We start from the raw sequence: 16,501 nt of genomic DNA on the forward strand, positions 1-16,501 counted from the left end.
CTCCTTACATGTTTGCTTATAACTTATTTGAAGTTGGGTCTCAGACATTGACAGTGTTGTGTTAAGAACACAGATAGACTAACTTCTCAGAGTTAACTTGAAGGCTTTAGTTTTTCTTTTAACTTGTTTGACTTGTTTTCCTTAGTTTAAAAGCACTTTGTTACCTGTAATGAAAAAGGCTATACAAATAAAGCTATAATTGTTATTATTAGGACAAAAAGGTTTAATCTGTGACAACACATTGTATTTTTAAGGTTTATCAGGTTTGTTTTAGTGTAAAATCTTAATCTGAAAGCATTACTAGTTACTACAGGTGGTGAAAAGGAAATTTTTAAGTACTCAAATATTATACTTAAGAACAGAACTGTAGTAAATGTACTTTGCTCAGACACGTGACATTTTTGATGTTTTGTGAAACAGATGATAGGTAAGATGTTGGGCGTGTCAATGGGCAGATGAGCTTGAGTTGGAGGTAGACAGAGAGGGAGGGAGGGACAGAGAGGGAGGGAGGGAGAGAGGGAGGGAGGAGAGAAGAAGGGTATTAAAGCAGGTGCATTTCTGATGATATGGACTTGCAGCGATGGCTTTCTACAAAGTGATCTGTGTGGCAACTCTGCTGACTCTCCTGACACAAGGTAAGAACCCTCCTCACTGTGCACAGAGGATCAAGAATCTTTTAATTAAGTAAGAGAAGTTACTTAATTACGTGCAAATGCAAATCCTGCGTTCAGATTAAACTTTACAAAATTGGAGCAATAAAATGTACTAAACCAAAGTGCTCAGTGGATCCTGTTGCACTTAATCAAAATACACATCAATACTATTTATAAAAAGGAGAAGGAGAAATAAAGTATGAAAAGTCCAGGTTTAAAAGTCATTATGTAATCTGTTAAATTTATATTAATATTAAATGAAATTAAAGGGCAAAACTACCCAAATGTATTTTTGACATGTTTAAAAAGAGATTAATCTGCATGTGAGCAGTAATTATAGAAATCAGATAAATGTAATGGAATAAAAATAGTTTTGCACTGAACTCATGGCTTTGTTTAGACTGATTTAAAAGTTAGCCTGGATGCATAAAGTGAAATAACATACATTAATTTCCAAGGACTGCTTCACTGTAATTGTTCTATTAGCAGATAATTATAAAAAGAATTCAGGAAGCAGCTGTGTGATGTAAATGCTTTTTTTCCTGACAGTCACTATTTGCATTCGTTCTTGGAGAAATAGGACCTTTCCTTTCTGCATATACCTTTGTGATTAATAAAGTTGTACTCTCAATAAAGACTTTGATACACTCTAATTGGGGATGTTAGCTTCCTTCTGAAGCAGCTGTGAGCTGTACTCTATTAAAGGTGCTGAAGTTCACATTTGTGTGGATTTATGGTGAGATTTATTTCTGACTACAAGTCTTTTCAGTTTCGATTTGCCATCTCTGATGAAGAAAAGCGCGCTTTTCTCATCCCAAAAAGGTTCTGTCAGACGGTCTAAAGGGGATCAGAAGAGCAAAAACTCAGGCTCATGCACAGCAGAGGACAGGGCAGGAAGGTTTTGTTAAAATATTGATTGTACTCTCATAGATTGTGATTTTATTTATATTATATATCTATATATTTATATATTACACCTTTTGTCTATAAATATTACCAAGTTATTCTGCAAAAAGAAAACAGATATGTGGGAGAGATTTTGGATGTGCACAATGTTTTAGACATGAGGAGAAAAAATTTATTAATCATTGGTGCCACATGCACATTAAAAAGGTTACTTCAGTCATGCCTACATGTGTGCTGACTCAGCAGGGCTGAAATTAAATGAGAAAAGTTGATCTACAGGAGAAAAATATCTGACAGCAGTTCATATGCCTGAGAGCCTTACTGCATTTTATAACTCTATATGTTTTATATTTTGAATTGTGGTCTGTAACTGGATATTTTAATAAATAAAATTTAACTCAATGACTTACAGGACGAAAAAAGACTAAAATTACACTGTAAAAAGGTTGCTGTAAATTTTACATCTTACTGGCAGCTGGATGCCAGTAAGTTACTGTAATTTGATTAACAGTATCATTACTGTAATTTCAATTACAGTACCATTACTGAAATTAAATTACAGTATCATTACTGTATTTTCATTCACGTTATTATTACTGTATTTTCATTTACAGTATAATTACTGTATTTTCATTCACGGTATTATTATTGTATTTTTCATTTATTTACAGTAGTATTACTGTATTGTCATTTACAGTACTTTCATTTACTGTATGTTTTCAATTACTTTTTCTTCACTTCCATAAAACAAAATCCACATTTAAAAAACATTTTTTTAACTTACAGTCCAATTTCAGGACAGCAATGCAAACCACATATTTCACCCAAAAGGATTACAACATGAACATTTGTTCTTACAATATGCTTTTTAATTTTAAAACATTTACTTATTCAAAGTACAAAGAGACACCTGTGTTCATGTAAAGAGTGATGGCAGGATAAAGACCACAGAAGGTACCTGCAGGATGGTACAGCAAGCACAGTTCAATTAAGTGAGCTGAGATTGAAAGGGATTTGGTTTATGACCCAATGCCTGCAAAACATAACGTTTTCTAGAAATCAGTCCAATAGTTTTTGAGACATGTCATGTCATTTCACACACCAAAGTCCGTTGGATTCATTCACTTGGGATTCTTGTCTGAAGAAAATCTTACAACATTCCATATTGTGATATTAGTTATTTTACGCTATACATAAAAATCGTCTGATTCAAAAACGTGTTGAATCTTCTTTCCTTCTGGTGTTAACATCCATCCCAGTCAGTGTGTTCAAGTGATCACAGAAATCTTTTCATGTGAAGAAATAGCCACTGTTCTTTGAGTTTATCATTGCTGTGTGGGGGTTGGTGATGGTATAGCTCTTATAAGCACATGTGACAGCAAGCAACAGTGGCTTCTAGTAGGGTTCAAGCATTAATCTCGGATCGAGTCCATAATCGTTCTCACCATAGCTAAATGCTCCTGCTTCATGGGTCACTGGCCTTGTGCGACACATTGTCGCAAATTCAGTGGCATTTTCTCCTACCAGACTTCATACGATCTCACCCAGTCAGAGATGTAAATAGTGACATGGCTTCTTAGCCCTGAAGATGAAGAGTCAGCTGAAGAGTTGCCAAGCTGGTAAGATGTATGGCCTCCATGGCCTGTGTGAAGAATTAAAACATCCTTATTGTATAATTTCATGTGTTGTTCAGGCATGTTAAGGAGTGTATAAAACCAAAGCTGAAATATCCACTACCACAGGAGTATGAATACCTTGCTATAAAAACATTTTATTTCTGATACAGTCCTATCAGATTTGCTCCAGTACAGGGTATATACAGGAATACGGAAGTAAAATTCAATACCTTTTAAGACCTTTTTCAGGACCTCTACAACATATTTTAAGACTGACGCGCCACTTTAAGCTGGTCATGTCAGCAACACACCTTTAAAAGGGACATTGTGGAGTTTTTAAAAGGAATTTAACGTATCTGTCTCTGTCACAGAGCGACTGGAGCACCGGCATATCTCTTGTTGCTCCGGTGACGAGTCCGACTATGTTTTGAACAATTAGCGGTGGGGTGGGGGTTACGGTAGGTTGTTGTCTTAAAGGTTGCACACACACTGCTCAGAAAAAAATGTTCTTATCTGTTTGTAAAGGCACATGTGAGAACCCGGTGTGGGCGGAGATAATGAGCAGAGTGCAGCGCATACAGACAAGAAAGCGTCACACACCTTTTATTGTCTGATTAAATTGCACACTATTTTGTGGTTATGTACGCACGTGACGACATCGCGATTGTGATTGCAATTAGATTAATCGCGCAGCCCTAATATTATTTACATGATGGAGGTTACTATATTCATTATAATTTCATATAAAAGAATATTGTATATAGCTATAGCTTACCACTATTATAATATTATTCCAGTTACAGCTGTTTCATTTTGGGGTTGTTGTTTGTGCAAGAAAAATGCTCTAAAAAGTCTCTAACTTTTATTTTAAGCAGGCTACTAAGTCATCAGTAATCATGCCTGTTTATGCAGAACAATGAGTTCAACATTTGAAAAGTTTGCTGTAGCCCATCAAACCTTTTTTAAATGTCCCGCTCCATCCAGATCTGTTCACCATCCATATGGTAGTTATCATGTTGGATATGATGTGAATATTTGTGAGAATGACTGTGGTGCAGTTGAAACAAAGAAATGTAGTTTAAAAGGGAGTTTAATATTAGCTGCATATGGTCATGTGTTTGGACATAATTTCATTAAATACGAAATGAGTGAGATGTTATTAATGTAAAATAGATACCTTACTGTCAATTTGAACCTAGACACAGGGCCCAGGAGTCCCGCACACTACCGACTGAGCTAAACGTGCGCTCGAGTATCCAAGCATTTCAAATAATTTTACTATGTTCTGGCCCGATTTTTTATGATGAGTTCTCCAGCTGGCTGCCCTCAAGCGATGACAACATTCTGTCTCATTCGCTTCCATTATAAACTCAGAAAAAGCCTGAATTCTTTACCAGAGTAAAATCGCGATAGTAGAAAAAGTATAAAAGATATCAAAAAGTTGAATACAAGTTTAATAGCTTAAAGATTTCTAAGCATTTTTAAAATTGAAATGATAAACAAAGCTTAAAGTATGCAGAAGTAGGCTTTGAAAGCTGAAGGAGCTTAAAAAGGATTTGAATATTTCCCCATCCGCTCCCCATTATAAACTCAAAAAAAAGCCTGAAGAGTTCATCAAACTAAAACAGCTGTAGTGAAAAAAGTATAAAAGATATGAAAAAGTTGAATACAAGTTTAATAGCTTAAAGATTTCTCAACATTTTTAAAATTGAAATGATAAACAAAGCTTAAAGTATGCAGAAGTAGGCTTTGAAAGCTGAAGGAGCTTAAAAAGGATTTGAATATTTTCCCATCCGCTCCCCATTATAAACTCAAAAAAAGCCTGAAGAGTTCATCAAACTAAAACAGCTGTAGTGAAAAAAGTATAAAAGATATGAAAAAGTTGAATACAACTTTAATAGCTTAAAGATTTCTGAACATTTGAAAAAAATTGAAATGAGAGAAATAGCTGAAAGTATGCAGAAGTAGTAGGCTTTGAAAACTGAAGCAGCTGAAACATGATTCTCCACTGACTTACATTGTAAAAAAATTACTTAAAAAGCTTAATAGCTTAAAAAGTATAAAAGTTACAAAATAGTTGAATATTTCACATAATGTCCTTAAAGAGCTCAACATTATGATAGCTGAATGGTTTTTGTAGCACAAAGTATGCTGAAGTTATCAAAGGCCAAAAAACGTACGGAATAATAATAATAAAGCTTTGGATAACAATCACTATTGTTGTATTATTTGTATTTATTTTTCAAGCCAGAAATCTAGTTTAGTACAAGCTAACTAGTAAAGTTGAATTGTGCTTGAATTGAAAATTAAAGGCGCTGAATTTATTTTAACACAGACCTATAATTCTGCAACTTAAAGCCACCTTAAAAATGTACTTTCTTATTCTTTTCAGTCTGTCCTTGTAGTAAGAGTTTCTTGTAAGCATGCAATTAAAGTAATATGTGTGGATTTAATTTAAGCCAATTATGTGAACTATAGCCAAGACATATCAGTAAATATAAATACACAATTACTGTATCATAAAGATTTTGTTTGTTTTATGTTTTCAGAGTCTCACTCACAACTAAGTGGTAAGTCAAAGTTTCTACGGTCACTTTTTTACTTCCTGTCTGTTTTTCAACATTTTAAACATGTTTTTGGGACGTAAACATGTTGTTAATACCTTCTTTACTTTCTTTTATCTAATTATTTCCCCACTGTGTCTTGTCTCTCTCCTCAGTGTGCGGTAAGCCAACACTCAACACCAAGATTGTTGGAGGACAGGTGGCCACTCCAGGCAGCTGGCCCTGGCAGGCCAGTCTGCGAACCTCTGGGTCCCACTTCTGTGCAGGAACCCTCATTAACAATCAATGGGTGATGACTGCTGCTCAGTGCTGCGCAAGGTAAGCAGAGGGTGGTGACAAATAAACCACATGTCATACAGTGGCATAAACAGGCAGTGGTTTCTAAATTGGGGGCAGGAATCTCTCCAAGCGGTCACAAAATAAATCTGAGAGGTCTTCAGAGGACTGAGAGGACAGAAAACAAATGTTTTTCTGCTACTGAAATTTGACCGATATCACCATCCAAGGAGAAAATGTGTGTTGTTTAAAATTTTGATGATGTGTATCAGCAGATAATGATTCATTTTGAGTGGTCATTAGCCAAAAAGGATGGGTACTGCTTCTCTAAGAGGCAGGGAAAGAAAATTAAAGAGGATTATTCTAGAAAGAGTTTAGGATGCATTTTAGGGTTAATTTTTGAGAGGTCATATTATGCTTTTTGGCTTTTTCCCTCTCCTTTATTTAGTTATAAATCTTTTTTTGTGCATGTAACAGGTTTGCAAAGTGAAAAAGCCCACCCCAAAGGGAGTTCCCATCTCCCACAGAAAACTCCGCTCTGAAATCCTGAAAACAGTCCAGCTGATTCCCTTTCCCCTAATGCAATCTCTAAACTGGCTATCGTCTGACAGCTATTTGGCTTTTATTAATTTTGTAAACTGGTTACTGTGAAACAATCCGTTCATAGACGTCTCCCGCTCAATTCTCGCATCACATGTTGCTAATCGAACTGTCAGCATGGGGTGCATCTCAAGTCTCTTATTTGTTGTTTCCTGGCTTGAACCAGAAGTTGTTCTTCTCCGACATCTTGCAGACCGTCCCAAAGCTCTTATTTGTGCTCCGAGGAGCAAGGAGCCATCTCTGAGGAGCTATGAGTGAAGATACACGAGTGCTGCCTTGGAGGAAGTCTTTGACGGACGACACGTCCCTTTATTTGATAGTTCTGATGTATCTTATTTCATACAGATAGACAGATAGGCCTGATTAAACTAAAGTGTATCACTGCCAAGTTTTATATGTGATTTGTTTTATGATTCGCCTTCTTCATTTATTATGAAGATTTTTCCTTTCCTTAAATTTCCCACATAAATTTTTATTATAGAGACAATTAAAGTCAGAGAGAGATGGAGAGAAACACTTTCTACATCATTTATCGCCATTTCCATTCAGTCACATGTGGTTGATCATGTGTGTGGTCCAAATATAGACGACAAAAAAACTAAACGAGTAAGGACTAAACAAGTCACAAAACTGCATTAAAGACTCAGAAGAAGCAAACACAGGGAAAGAAAGCCTGCACATACGATATCACGACTGCATCTGATGAAAACAGAATAAAATCAGGAAAGGACGTCACATTTCTCTAAAAGCAAATTTCCTCGTTCCTTCTCTCCTTGCATGATTTCCTTGCAAGTGAGGGAAACGTGGATGCAATTAAGAGAATTGAATCAGAATCAGTTTTATTTGCCAGGTATGTGTACACATATGAGGAATTTGACTCAGGATTGTACATTGCTCACGATGTGCTTACTCATACAATAATACATTTTGTAAAATAAGATACAACATAAAAATCCGACACAGGCTACAGTATAAAGAACACAATCTATATACAGACTATAAACAGAAACAGCCAAGTTGTGAGAAGCACCCATTGACCGCTGCATGTGAAAGGAAGTGTTGACCCAGATTTACACTAGCCACACCAGGAGCCAGAACATTGTCTGTTGCTCCCAGAGGCTAAATCCTCTTCAGTCGATGAACGATGGGTTCAGAGATTGCCCTCATGCAAACAAATTGTGTCCATTAATGAATCATTATCAGAGATAAAGACATTTCTTGATTCCATGTGTCTTTGTCTCCCTTTGGAGTTTATAGAGTTTAAGCTTTTGGTCTGAGACACAGGGACAGACCTCATGTTTGGGCTGGTTTGTCGCTGCCATGTAAAAAGATGTTGATATTGCAGGTGTTTTTCAGTTTAGAGATGTTCATCCATTATATTCTGTTGATCTCCACACCAACAGATGTAAAGAACATGGACTACATGTGCAATCTGAAGTATTAATTCATAATTAAAGGGAACAATTTATGTAGGTCAGGAAAAAAAGTCTATTGAGCACATGAATGACTAAGATGAGGGAATTGTTCATAATATTAGGATTCAAATTGCTAACTTGTGGAAATGAAATCTCCCTGTTGCAACATCTATTAATCTCCATACAAACTAGATGTGGTTGTAATATGGACTTACTGTTTGCTAAAGTGCTCTTGACCACAGTTTTGCTTTTCATGTCTTTGCACTGTTTTGTTTCTCTTCTGATTACCTCAGATCAGGCGTAAGCACGAGCACTCTGACTGTGTATCTGGGTCTCCAGAGTCTAAAGGGATCAAACCCCAATCAAGTGTCTCGGACAGTATCACAGATCATCGTTCATCCCAACTTTAACTCTAGAACTTTTGACAACGACATCTGCCTCCTGAAGCTCTCCTCTCCGGTGACTTTCACCACCTACATTCAGCCCGTCTGTCTGGCAGCCACAGGCAGCACCTTCTACAAGGGGACTGTCTCCTGGGCCACCGGCTGGGGCAATGTTGGAACTGGAGGTGGGTCAGAAAGGACCTGGATTACATTTATTTTCAGAGACAAACTAATTACAATAGTGGCAATAACTATGTTTTCTCAGGGTTCATCGAGTGATAAGCAGGTTTGAGCCCAAACGCACAACAGTGGAGAGCTGACATCAGTTTGCAAGGTTTATTAGCAAAAAGCAGAATAATGTGACTTCCATGGAAGCATGATAGAAAATTAAAACAAAGGTCATAATCTGTTATAAGAAACTAAATTCAAATAAAACTGGTAAATGCAGCCGCACAGAGACAAGCAGAACCCTCAACATACTGCAATGACCGAAGAGGGACTGAAAACCATTTATACAAGAGCAAACAAGCGTTGTAGGACACAACCAGGGGACACACATCAGGTACTCAGGATAGGGAAGACTCTCTCAAACACACACACACAGAGGCAGGGAGATACAGATGTGATACAGATCAGTGGCCTGTACTAGCAAGCTAAGGTGGACAGGTTTTTAAAAGAATCTTTATGATGGTTATCAGATGATATTCAGGCTTTTTCTTGTAAATTTGTGATTATTTCCCCCCTGTAAATTTAACACTTTAACCTCATAAAATATTCTTTTGGAAATTTTTCTCAGATTATTACCGCTCTCCCCTGGCTCCATTTTATTGTTTAACGGACCTAATATGCAGTCGAACCTTTACATCTTAAATACTATTATGAAGCCTGACTTTTCCTGAGTTAAATCTGAGTAGGTTGAACTCTACGAAGGGTAGCAACCATTTTAAAAGATGTGAACACTTGTTTATTAACCTGAATTTGTGTCTCTTCAGTGTCCCTTCCTTTCCCACAGAACCTAATGGAGGTGCAGCTGCCGATTGTTGGAAACAGAGAGTGTACCTGTAACTACGGAGTGAGCTTGATCACAAACAACAAGATGTGCACTGGGTTCAGTGCTGGAGGAAAGGACATCTGTCAGGTGATCATTTTTATGCCTGTGTTTGTGTCAGATTTGACCTTCTGCAAAGATTCCTTCTCCTAAATGTTTCTCTCCTTTAAGGGGGATGGAGGAGGTCCGCTGGTGAGCAAGCAGGGCGGTCGCTGGATCCAGGCGGGAATCGTGAGTTTTTCCAGTAGTAAGGGCTGTGCCCAGCCTAAAATTCCATCAGGCTACACCCGGGTATCCCAGTATCAGTCCTGGATCAACAGCCGGATCACCAGCAACCAGCCAGGCTTCATCACCTTTACCTCCGCTGGGACTGACGGTGACCTCAGCATAAGCTGTCCTACCACCCCACCAACAGCAGCCCAAGGTAAGTGCCTACCACGTCCAGACTTTGATTTTTAACTTTACATTTCGCCTTGGAAAGCTTATTAGATATTTTCTTCTTCTTCTAACAAACAGTTTCATATTCTGTTTTAGAATGTATTTGAATGGAGATGTGTCCATTTACTGTTTTACATAATGAAGTGCATTTGAATGGTGATGCGTTCACTAACTGTTGTACATAATGAATTTCATACCAGCACCATGGTTGTTTATAAAACAATAACGTTAAATAATTGTGATCACAGGAGTACGACTCTTCATAAAGAGTAAACCTGACTTCATGTGTAAAATCAGTGGAGGGCCCCTTTAACTTCTGCTACTGTCATGTTTTTGTGACATTAAGGTGTCACCAGGGACTGGAGCAATAGACAGTACTTGTAGTAGTATGAGTAGTTTGAATGTGTTTAGTGATAAAAGTGATCACAAAAGTCCTCCCATGTAAATTAAGCATGACGCATTTTATATTTACAAATAAATTGGTGTTTCGAGCATGTGAGTCTCACTTACAACTAGATGCTAAGTCAAAGTGTCACTGTCCATTTGTCATTTGGATGTTTTAAACATGTTGTTGGACGTGAACATTTGAAAATAGTTTCATTATTGTTAGTATTTGCTGTGAACCCCGTCTCTCTTGATCTCTTCTTAGTGTGTGGTCAGCCAAAACTCAACACCAGGATTGTTGGAGGACAGGTGGCCTCTGCAGGCAGCTGGCCCTGGCAGGCCAGTCTGCAAACCTCTACAGGGTTCCACTTCTGTGGAGGAACCCTTATTAACAATGACTGGGTGATGACTGCTGCTCAATGCTGCTCAAGGTAAGCAGAGAGGGTAGGGCATTGACAAAAAACCATATGCTGTTCAGCCTGTCTAAGGTAGTGGTTCCCAACTTGAGGGCAGGAATCTCTCCAGGGGGTCGCAGCATAAACTGGAGAGGTCGTAAGAGGATTGACAGGACAGGACAGATGAAAAATATTATTCTGCTACTGTGTTGTTTTAAGGTGTGATGATGTGTAGCAAGCAGACAATGATTTATTTTGAGGGGTCATCAGCCAAAAAGGATGGGTACTGCTGCTCCAAGAGGCAGGGGACAAGATTAAAGAGGGGTATTCTAGAAAAAGTTCATTTTTGACCTACGTAGCTCTGTCTGTAGGCAAGTTTGGCATCATAAGTGTTATGGTTTCTGTTTGTAGTCCGACTACTATTAACCAATCAAGTTTGAGCAGGCTTTGATTGCATGTAGGTTAACAGACTGTGTGGAGAGCAAAAGAGGTGGAACGCTTTGCCCCTAATACAATCTCTGAACCCATTGGCTACCGTCTGATAGGGATTTACTTGTTACAAGCAATCCGGTCATGGATGTCTCCAACTCCATTCTTGTGTCACAAGTTGCTAATCGGACTGTAAACATGGGGTGCATCTCAAGTCTCTTATAGCTGACGTAATCGCTGACGCAATCTGTACTCATGCGTTGGCGTCTGTAGCTACCTGTCGGAAACTCCGTCTTAAACCTGACTCTTATGCGGTTTTAATCCAGACTTTTTTATTACATTTTTTATATCCTTTTTATTTAACTTGAGTTTTTAAATTATTTTTTAACTTGAGTTTTATGTGGGTTAAGGATTTTAGTCATCCGACATGGATTTTAAGCTAGATGTAAAAACGCGATCAACGCTACTGATCACAACAAAGCTCCAGCGACTAACGTTATGCTAGCCGAGTTAACTCTGCCCCGTGAGGACTGCACACTCTTTAAGAAAGTGAACAAAAAGATTGCTGACCTTATGGAAGACATCCAACGACTTTCAGAGGAACTCAAAGAGAAAGATTCCCTGCTGACTGGCTTTATGGATGTGGCTTCAGTACAAGCCAAAGAGATTGTTTCTCTTAGTGCAACCGCTAACATCCAGGACACCGTGCTATGGGGCCCATCTACCCTTTCAAGGCTTTCCTACTGCTCAACTCAAAAGCATCAGTCAACCTGGGCTGAAGTGGTGGTCCGCGGCTGCAAGAGAGGGTCGGACGGGGCTGCCTCTCCTCCGCACATCGGCCTCTCCAACCTCTATGAAGCCCTGTCTGACTACAGTCTGGTCCATCCAGCGTATGCACTTGGGGCTTCGAGTCTCCCTGATATGGATCCCTTTCAGCGGATAGTGCCTGCCGACACTGTTGCATCTCCTCCACCGGCTTCATCTCCTGCACTGGCGGCAAGCGGTGATCGGCTGGGCCACCGGTCTGCCGTTGGGCCTGATCGGCGGCCGTCATCCCGGTCAAAAAACTCCGCTTCCCGACGTAGGATCCTGAAGGAGGCTGTGCTCAGACGCTCCGGAGGCCGTCTCTACCCTGCACCGTCGGGTAGCCCTTCTCTCAGGTCTGTTACTGCTACTCCAACACAACACTCGGCAGCTCACACACTCCATCCTCAGTCCGCACGCAGTGTTGAAGCAGATTCTGCTCAGTCCTGCTCTGGATCCCCACAACCGGCATCTCCTCATCCTCTTTTCTCCCCAACCACACTAATAATTGGTGACTCCATAACCAGAAACCTCCGTTTCTTTAACGCTACCACTCACTGCTTCCCCGGTGCCACCACGGCTGACATTTTTTAAAAAAACTCCAGGACCTAATGCCATCGCTCCCGTCCTCCATCACAAGAGTGATAGTCCATGTCGGAACAAATGACACAGCTCTTCAGCAGTCTGAGCTGACAAAATCAGATTTTAACCGTCTTCTTAACTTTTTAAAGCAGTTTTTATCTCTGGTCCCATTCCCACAGGTGGTCGTGGTGCTGGCCCCTTCAGTAGACTCCTTGGCCTCCACAACTGGCTCCAGTCCGCCTGCAGGACTCATCGTGTGTTTTATGTGGATAATTTTAATATTTTCTGGCAAAGAATGTCTCTTTTTACAGACGGACTTCACCCTAACAAACGGGGCTCAGAAATGTTAGCTGCTCTCATACAGCATGTGGTGCGGTCCACACATGACTTACGTGAATGACTAATCATTCATGCAGCACACCTGGACACACCACCGCTCACAGAACAGATCTCTGCCTCACTGCCACAAACAACTGTCTCCACCTGCTGGCATGTAAAGCGGTCTGCTCCCAGCGCTGTTCCACAGACTTCTATTCCTGTCATCATCACGCATAGACCAGTAAACCGAAACGTGCACATCCCACACAGAAATATTAGTAATCTCTTAAGGATTAGGACAACTGCACCAACTCCAGCACCCAGAACAAACTCATTTAAAATGGCTCTCTTCAATGTGAGATCTCTGTCAAGTAAGACTTTTATCTTAAATGATTTTATCTTGTCTGCAAATCTCTTTTAACTGAATCCTGGTGCAAATGAATGACTATAGCCAGCTAGCTGAACTGTGTCCGTCTCAATATGATTGTTTTAGTCAACCGAGGGTCAGTGATCGTGGTGGTTAGTGAGCGTGTATAGGAAAAATTTAAAATCAAGTACGCTGTGATGAATTTAACTCCTTTGAAGTTCTCACTCTTAAAGTTAGAGGGCTGCAACCTATCATATTTGGATATATAGGATTTTTATCAGAACTTCCTGAATTTTTATCTACTCTGGTTTTAAATTATGACAGAATTGTTCTTTGTGGCGATTTTAATATTCATGTTGATGACCCCAACAATGTTAATGCAACTGACTTTTTAAATATGGCCACTTCTTTTAACTTCAAACAACATGTCGAAGGGCAAACACATAACCGTGGTCATACACTGGACTTGGTTTTTACCCTGGGTGTCAGCATTTCCTCTGTGGAATTAGTGGACATGACCATATCTGACCACAGATGTATTGTTTTTAGCTGTGATTCGCCTGTTACTCATGCCGCCTCACCGAGCTCCGTGTGTTCTCGCATCTTTAATGAACAAAGTGTTTCAAAGTTTTGCACATTCTTTCAGAGCCAAAGCCAACACCTGTCTGATTCCAACACCAACAATCTGGTCGATCACTTCAATCATATCTGCTTGTCGTCACTAAATATTATTTCTCCTCTAAAGGTTAGGCCTACGTCTAAAGCTAGTAAGCAACCCTGGATAAATGACAGCATTCGCAGCCTCAAAAGGGAATGCAGGAAAGCAGAGCGCAGATGGAAAAAATCCAGTCTCCAAGTCCATTACCTCAGTCTGAAGGATTTATTAATTAATTACAATAACATGGTTAAGGATGCGAGAACACACTATTTTTCTGAACTCATTACTACACATAAACACAATCCCAGGTTTCTGTTTAAGACTGTGGATCAGCTGGTAAACCCAACCCCTCCTTGTGCCTCAGCGGGAAGTAATGATGACTGTGAATTGTTTTTATCTTATTTTACCAATAAGGTGGTGTCAATCAGAGCCTCTATTACCCCTGCGGCCTCTTACTCAGAGGTTCCTCACCAGCAACAAGAGAGTTTTAACCAGTTTTATCCCATCGACTTGTCTGAGCTTTTAAAAACAGTATCACAAATGAGAGTGTCCTCCAGCCCACTTGATGTTATACCTACAAAGTTTTTTCTGAAAGTAATGGATTCTGTTGGGCCCCATTTGATCTCTGTTTTCAACAGCTCCCTATCTACTGGTTGGGTCCCTGATTATTTTAAAACGGCTTGCGTGAACCCACTTTTAAAGAAACCTGCTTTAGATCCCTCCCTCCCACATAATTTTAGACCAATTTCAAAACTGCCTTTTACTGCAAAGATTCTAGAAAGAATTGTGTCCAAACAGCTGCTCACTGTACTGGAAAATAACAAAATATTTGAAAAGTTTCAGTCTGGTTTCAGGAAGTACCACAGCACTGAGACTGCCCTGCTTAAAGTCACCAATGACCTTTTAATGTCTGCTGATGAAGGCATGTGCTCAGTCCTGGTACTCCTGGACCTTAGCGCTGCTTTTGACACTATTGATCACAACATCATAGGACCTTACTACCCTACCAGAGCACTGCGCTCCCAGAATGCAGGGTTACTTGTGGTTCCTAGAGTCTCCAAAAGTAGACTAGGAGCCAGAGTGTTCAGCTATCAAGCTCCTCTCCTGTGGAACCATGTTCCATTTTGGGTTCAGGAGGCAGACACCATCTCCACATTTAAGAGTAGGCTTAAGACTTTCCTCTTTGATAAAGCTTATAGTTAAGGCTGGCTCAGGTGAGTCCTGAACCATCCCTTAGTTATGCTGCAATAGGCCTAGACTGCCGGGGGATTTCCCATGATGCACTGAGCTCCTCTCTCCTCTACTTTCTCTCCCTCTGTATGCAACCTCATCCCATTATTGCATGTTACTAACACAACCCCTTTCTGGTAGTCTTGTGCTTTCTCGTCCCTCTCCTCTCTCCTCCTATCACTTCCTGCAGGTGTTTCTGGCTCTGGAGCTGTGGAGTCTGGATCTGTGGTTGCGGGTCACCTGCTGCCCCTGTGTTCCTGCTCGACACCCTCTGCTGCAACGACTATTGTTATTATTATTGTTATAATAATCAATAACATTACGACTGTTATCATTAACACTACTATAAATATCTATACCATTTTTCATTTAGTCTATAGCAACATCACCTTTACTGTCTGTACCTCTGTGTGTGTATATTGTGTAGGCTGCCTCCCTCCCCTCTCTCTCCTTCCATCCCTCTCTTTTTCTCTCTGTTCCTCTCTTGCCCCCTCTCTCTCTCTCCCTCTCTCTCCTTCACCCCAACCGGTCGAGGCAGATGGCCGCCCACCCTGAGCCATGGTTCTGCTCGAGGTTCCTGCCTCTTTTCTTTGCCTCTGTCGCCTAGTGCTGCTCTTGGTGGGAACTGTTGGGCTTCTGTAAATAGCATCATAGAGTACGGTCTAGACCTGCTCTTCTATGAAAAGCGCTGTGAGATAACTGTTGTTGTGATTTGGCGCTATATAAATAAAATTGAATTGAATCGAATCATGTTAGACAGACTGAGGCACTGGGTGGGGATCTCTGGTACTGCCCTAGAATGGTTTTCATCCTACCTGTCAAATAGGAAGTTTTGCATGTCTGTAAACAAGTATGTCTCCTCGTTCTGTCCAGTTAAATATGGTGTGCCTCAGGGGTCGGTCTTAGGACCCATTTTGTTTTCCTTGTAACTGCTTCCCCTTGGACATATTATCCATAAACAAAGTATTTCTTTTCATTTTTATGCTGATGACACACAAATATACTTGCCCGTCAGATCCACAGATCCCTTGAATGCTGAGTTCACTTAAAAACTGCCTTTGTGAAGTTAAAAAATGGATGTCAAATAATTTCTTCCAGCTGAAATCAGACAAAACAGAAATCCTGGTCATTGGGTCCCAGTAGATGGCAAAACAAATTCTGCCATCTGCTGGTTCCCTAGTAAATCACATTAAGCCTGTTGCAAAGAAACTTGGTGTTTGGTTTGATAGTAATTCAAATTTCGAGCAGCACACCACAAAGCTTGTTCAATCATGTTTTTATCAACTTAGAAATATAGCAAAAATTCGATCTATGTTAACTTTTAAGGACACCGAGATCATTTTACACGCCTTCATCTCATCACGCCTGGATTATTGCAACAGCCTTTTCACCTGTTTAACCCAAAAATCTATTGATCGACTCCAGACTGTCCAGA

The 16,501-nt window shown here is 39.9% G+C and overlaps 1 protein-coding gene across 4 annotated transcripts in view; it reads left to right on the top strand.

The window, feature by feature from the left end:
* Positions 1 to 531: 531 nt before the first annotated feature.
* Positions 532 to 16,501, top strand: part of LOC119896541 (transmembrane protease serine 9-like) — a 154,865-nt gene continuing 138,895 nt past the window's right edge. For all 4 annotated transcript variants that reach the window (XM_038710006.1, XM_038710007.1, XM_038710010.1 and 1 more), the window contains exons 1-7: positions 532 to 635; positions 5,725 to 5,745; positions 5,895 to 6,057; positions 8,324 to 8,598; positions 9,406 to 9,551; positions 9,633 to 9,885; positions 10,549 to 10,714. In XM_038710006.1, coding sequence (XP_038565934.1) covers positions 581 to 635; positions 5,725 to 5,745; positions 5,895 to 6,057; positions 8,324 to 8,598; positions 9,406 to 9,551; positions 9,633 to 9,885; positions 10,549 to 10,714 — 1,079 coding nt within the window. In that variant the 5' untranslated portion in view covers positions 532 to 580. The remainder of the gene's footprint in view (positions 636 to 5,724; positions 5,746 to 5,894; positions 6,058 to 8,323; positions 8,599 to 9,405; positions 9,552 to 9,632; positions 9,886 to 10,548; positions 10,715 to 16,501) is intronic.

The sequence above is a fragment of the Micropterus salmoides genome, unplaced genomic scaffold, assembly GCF_014851395.1.
Source record: "Micropterus salmoides isolate LMB-PRFRI ecotype aquatic unplaced genomic scaffold, ASM1485139v1 Ms_hic_scaffold_10, whole genome shotgun sequence".
NCBI classification, from domain to species: Eukaryota; Metazoa; Chordata; class Actinopteri; order Centrarchiformes; family Centrarchidae; genus Micropterus; species Micropterus salmoides.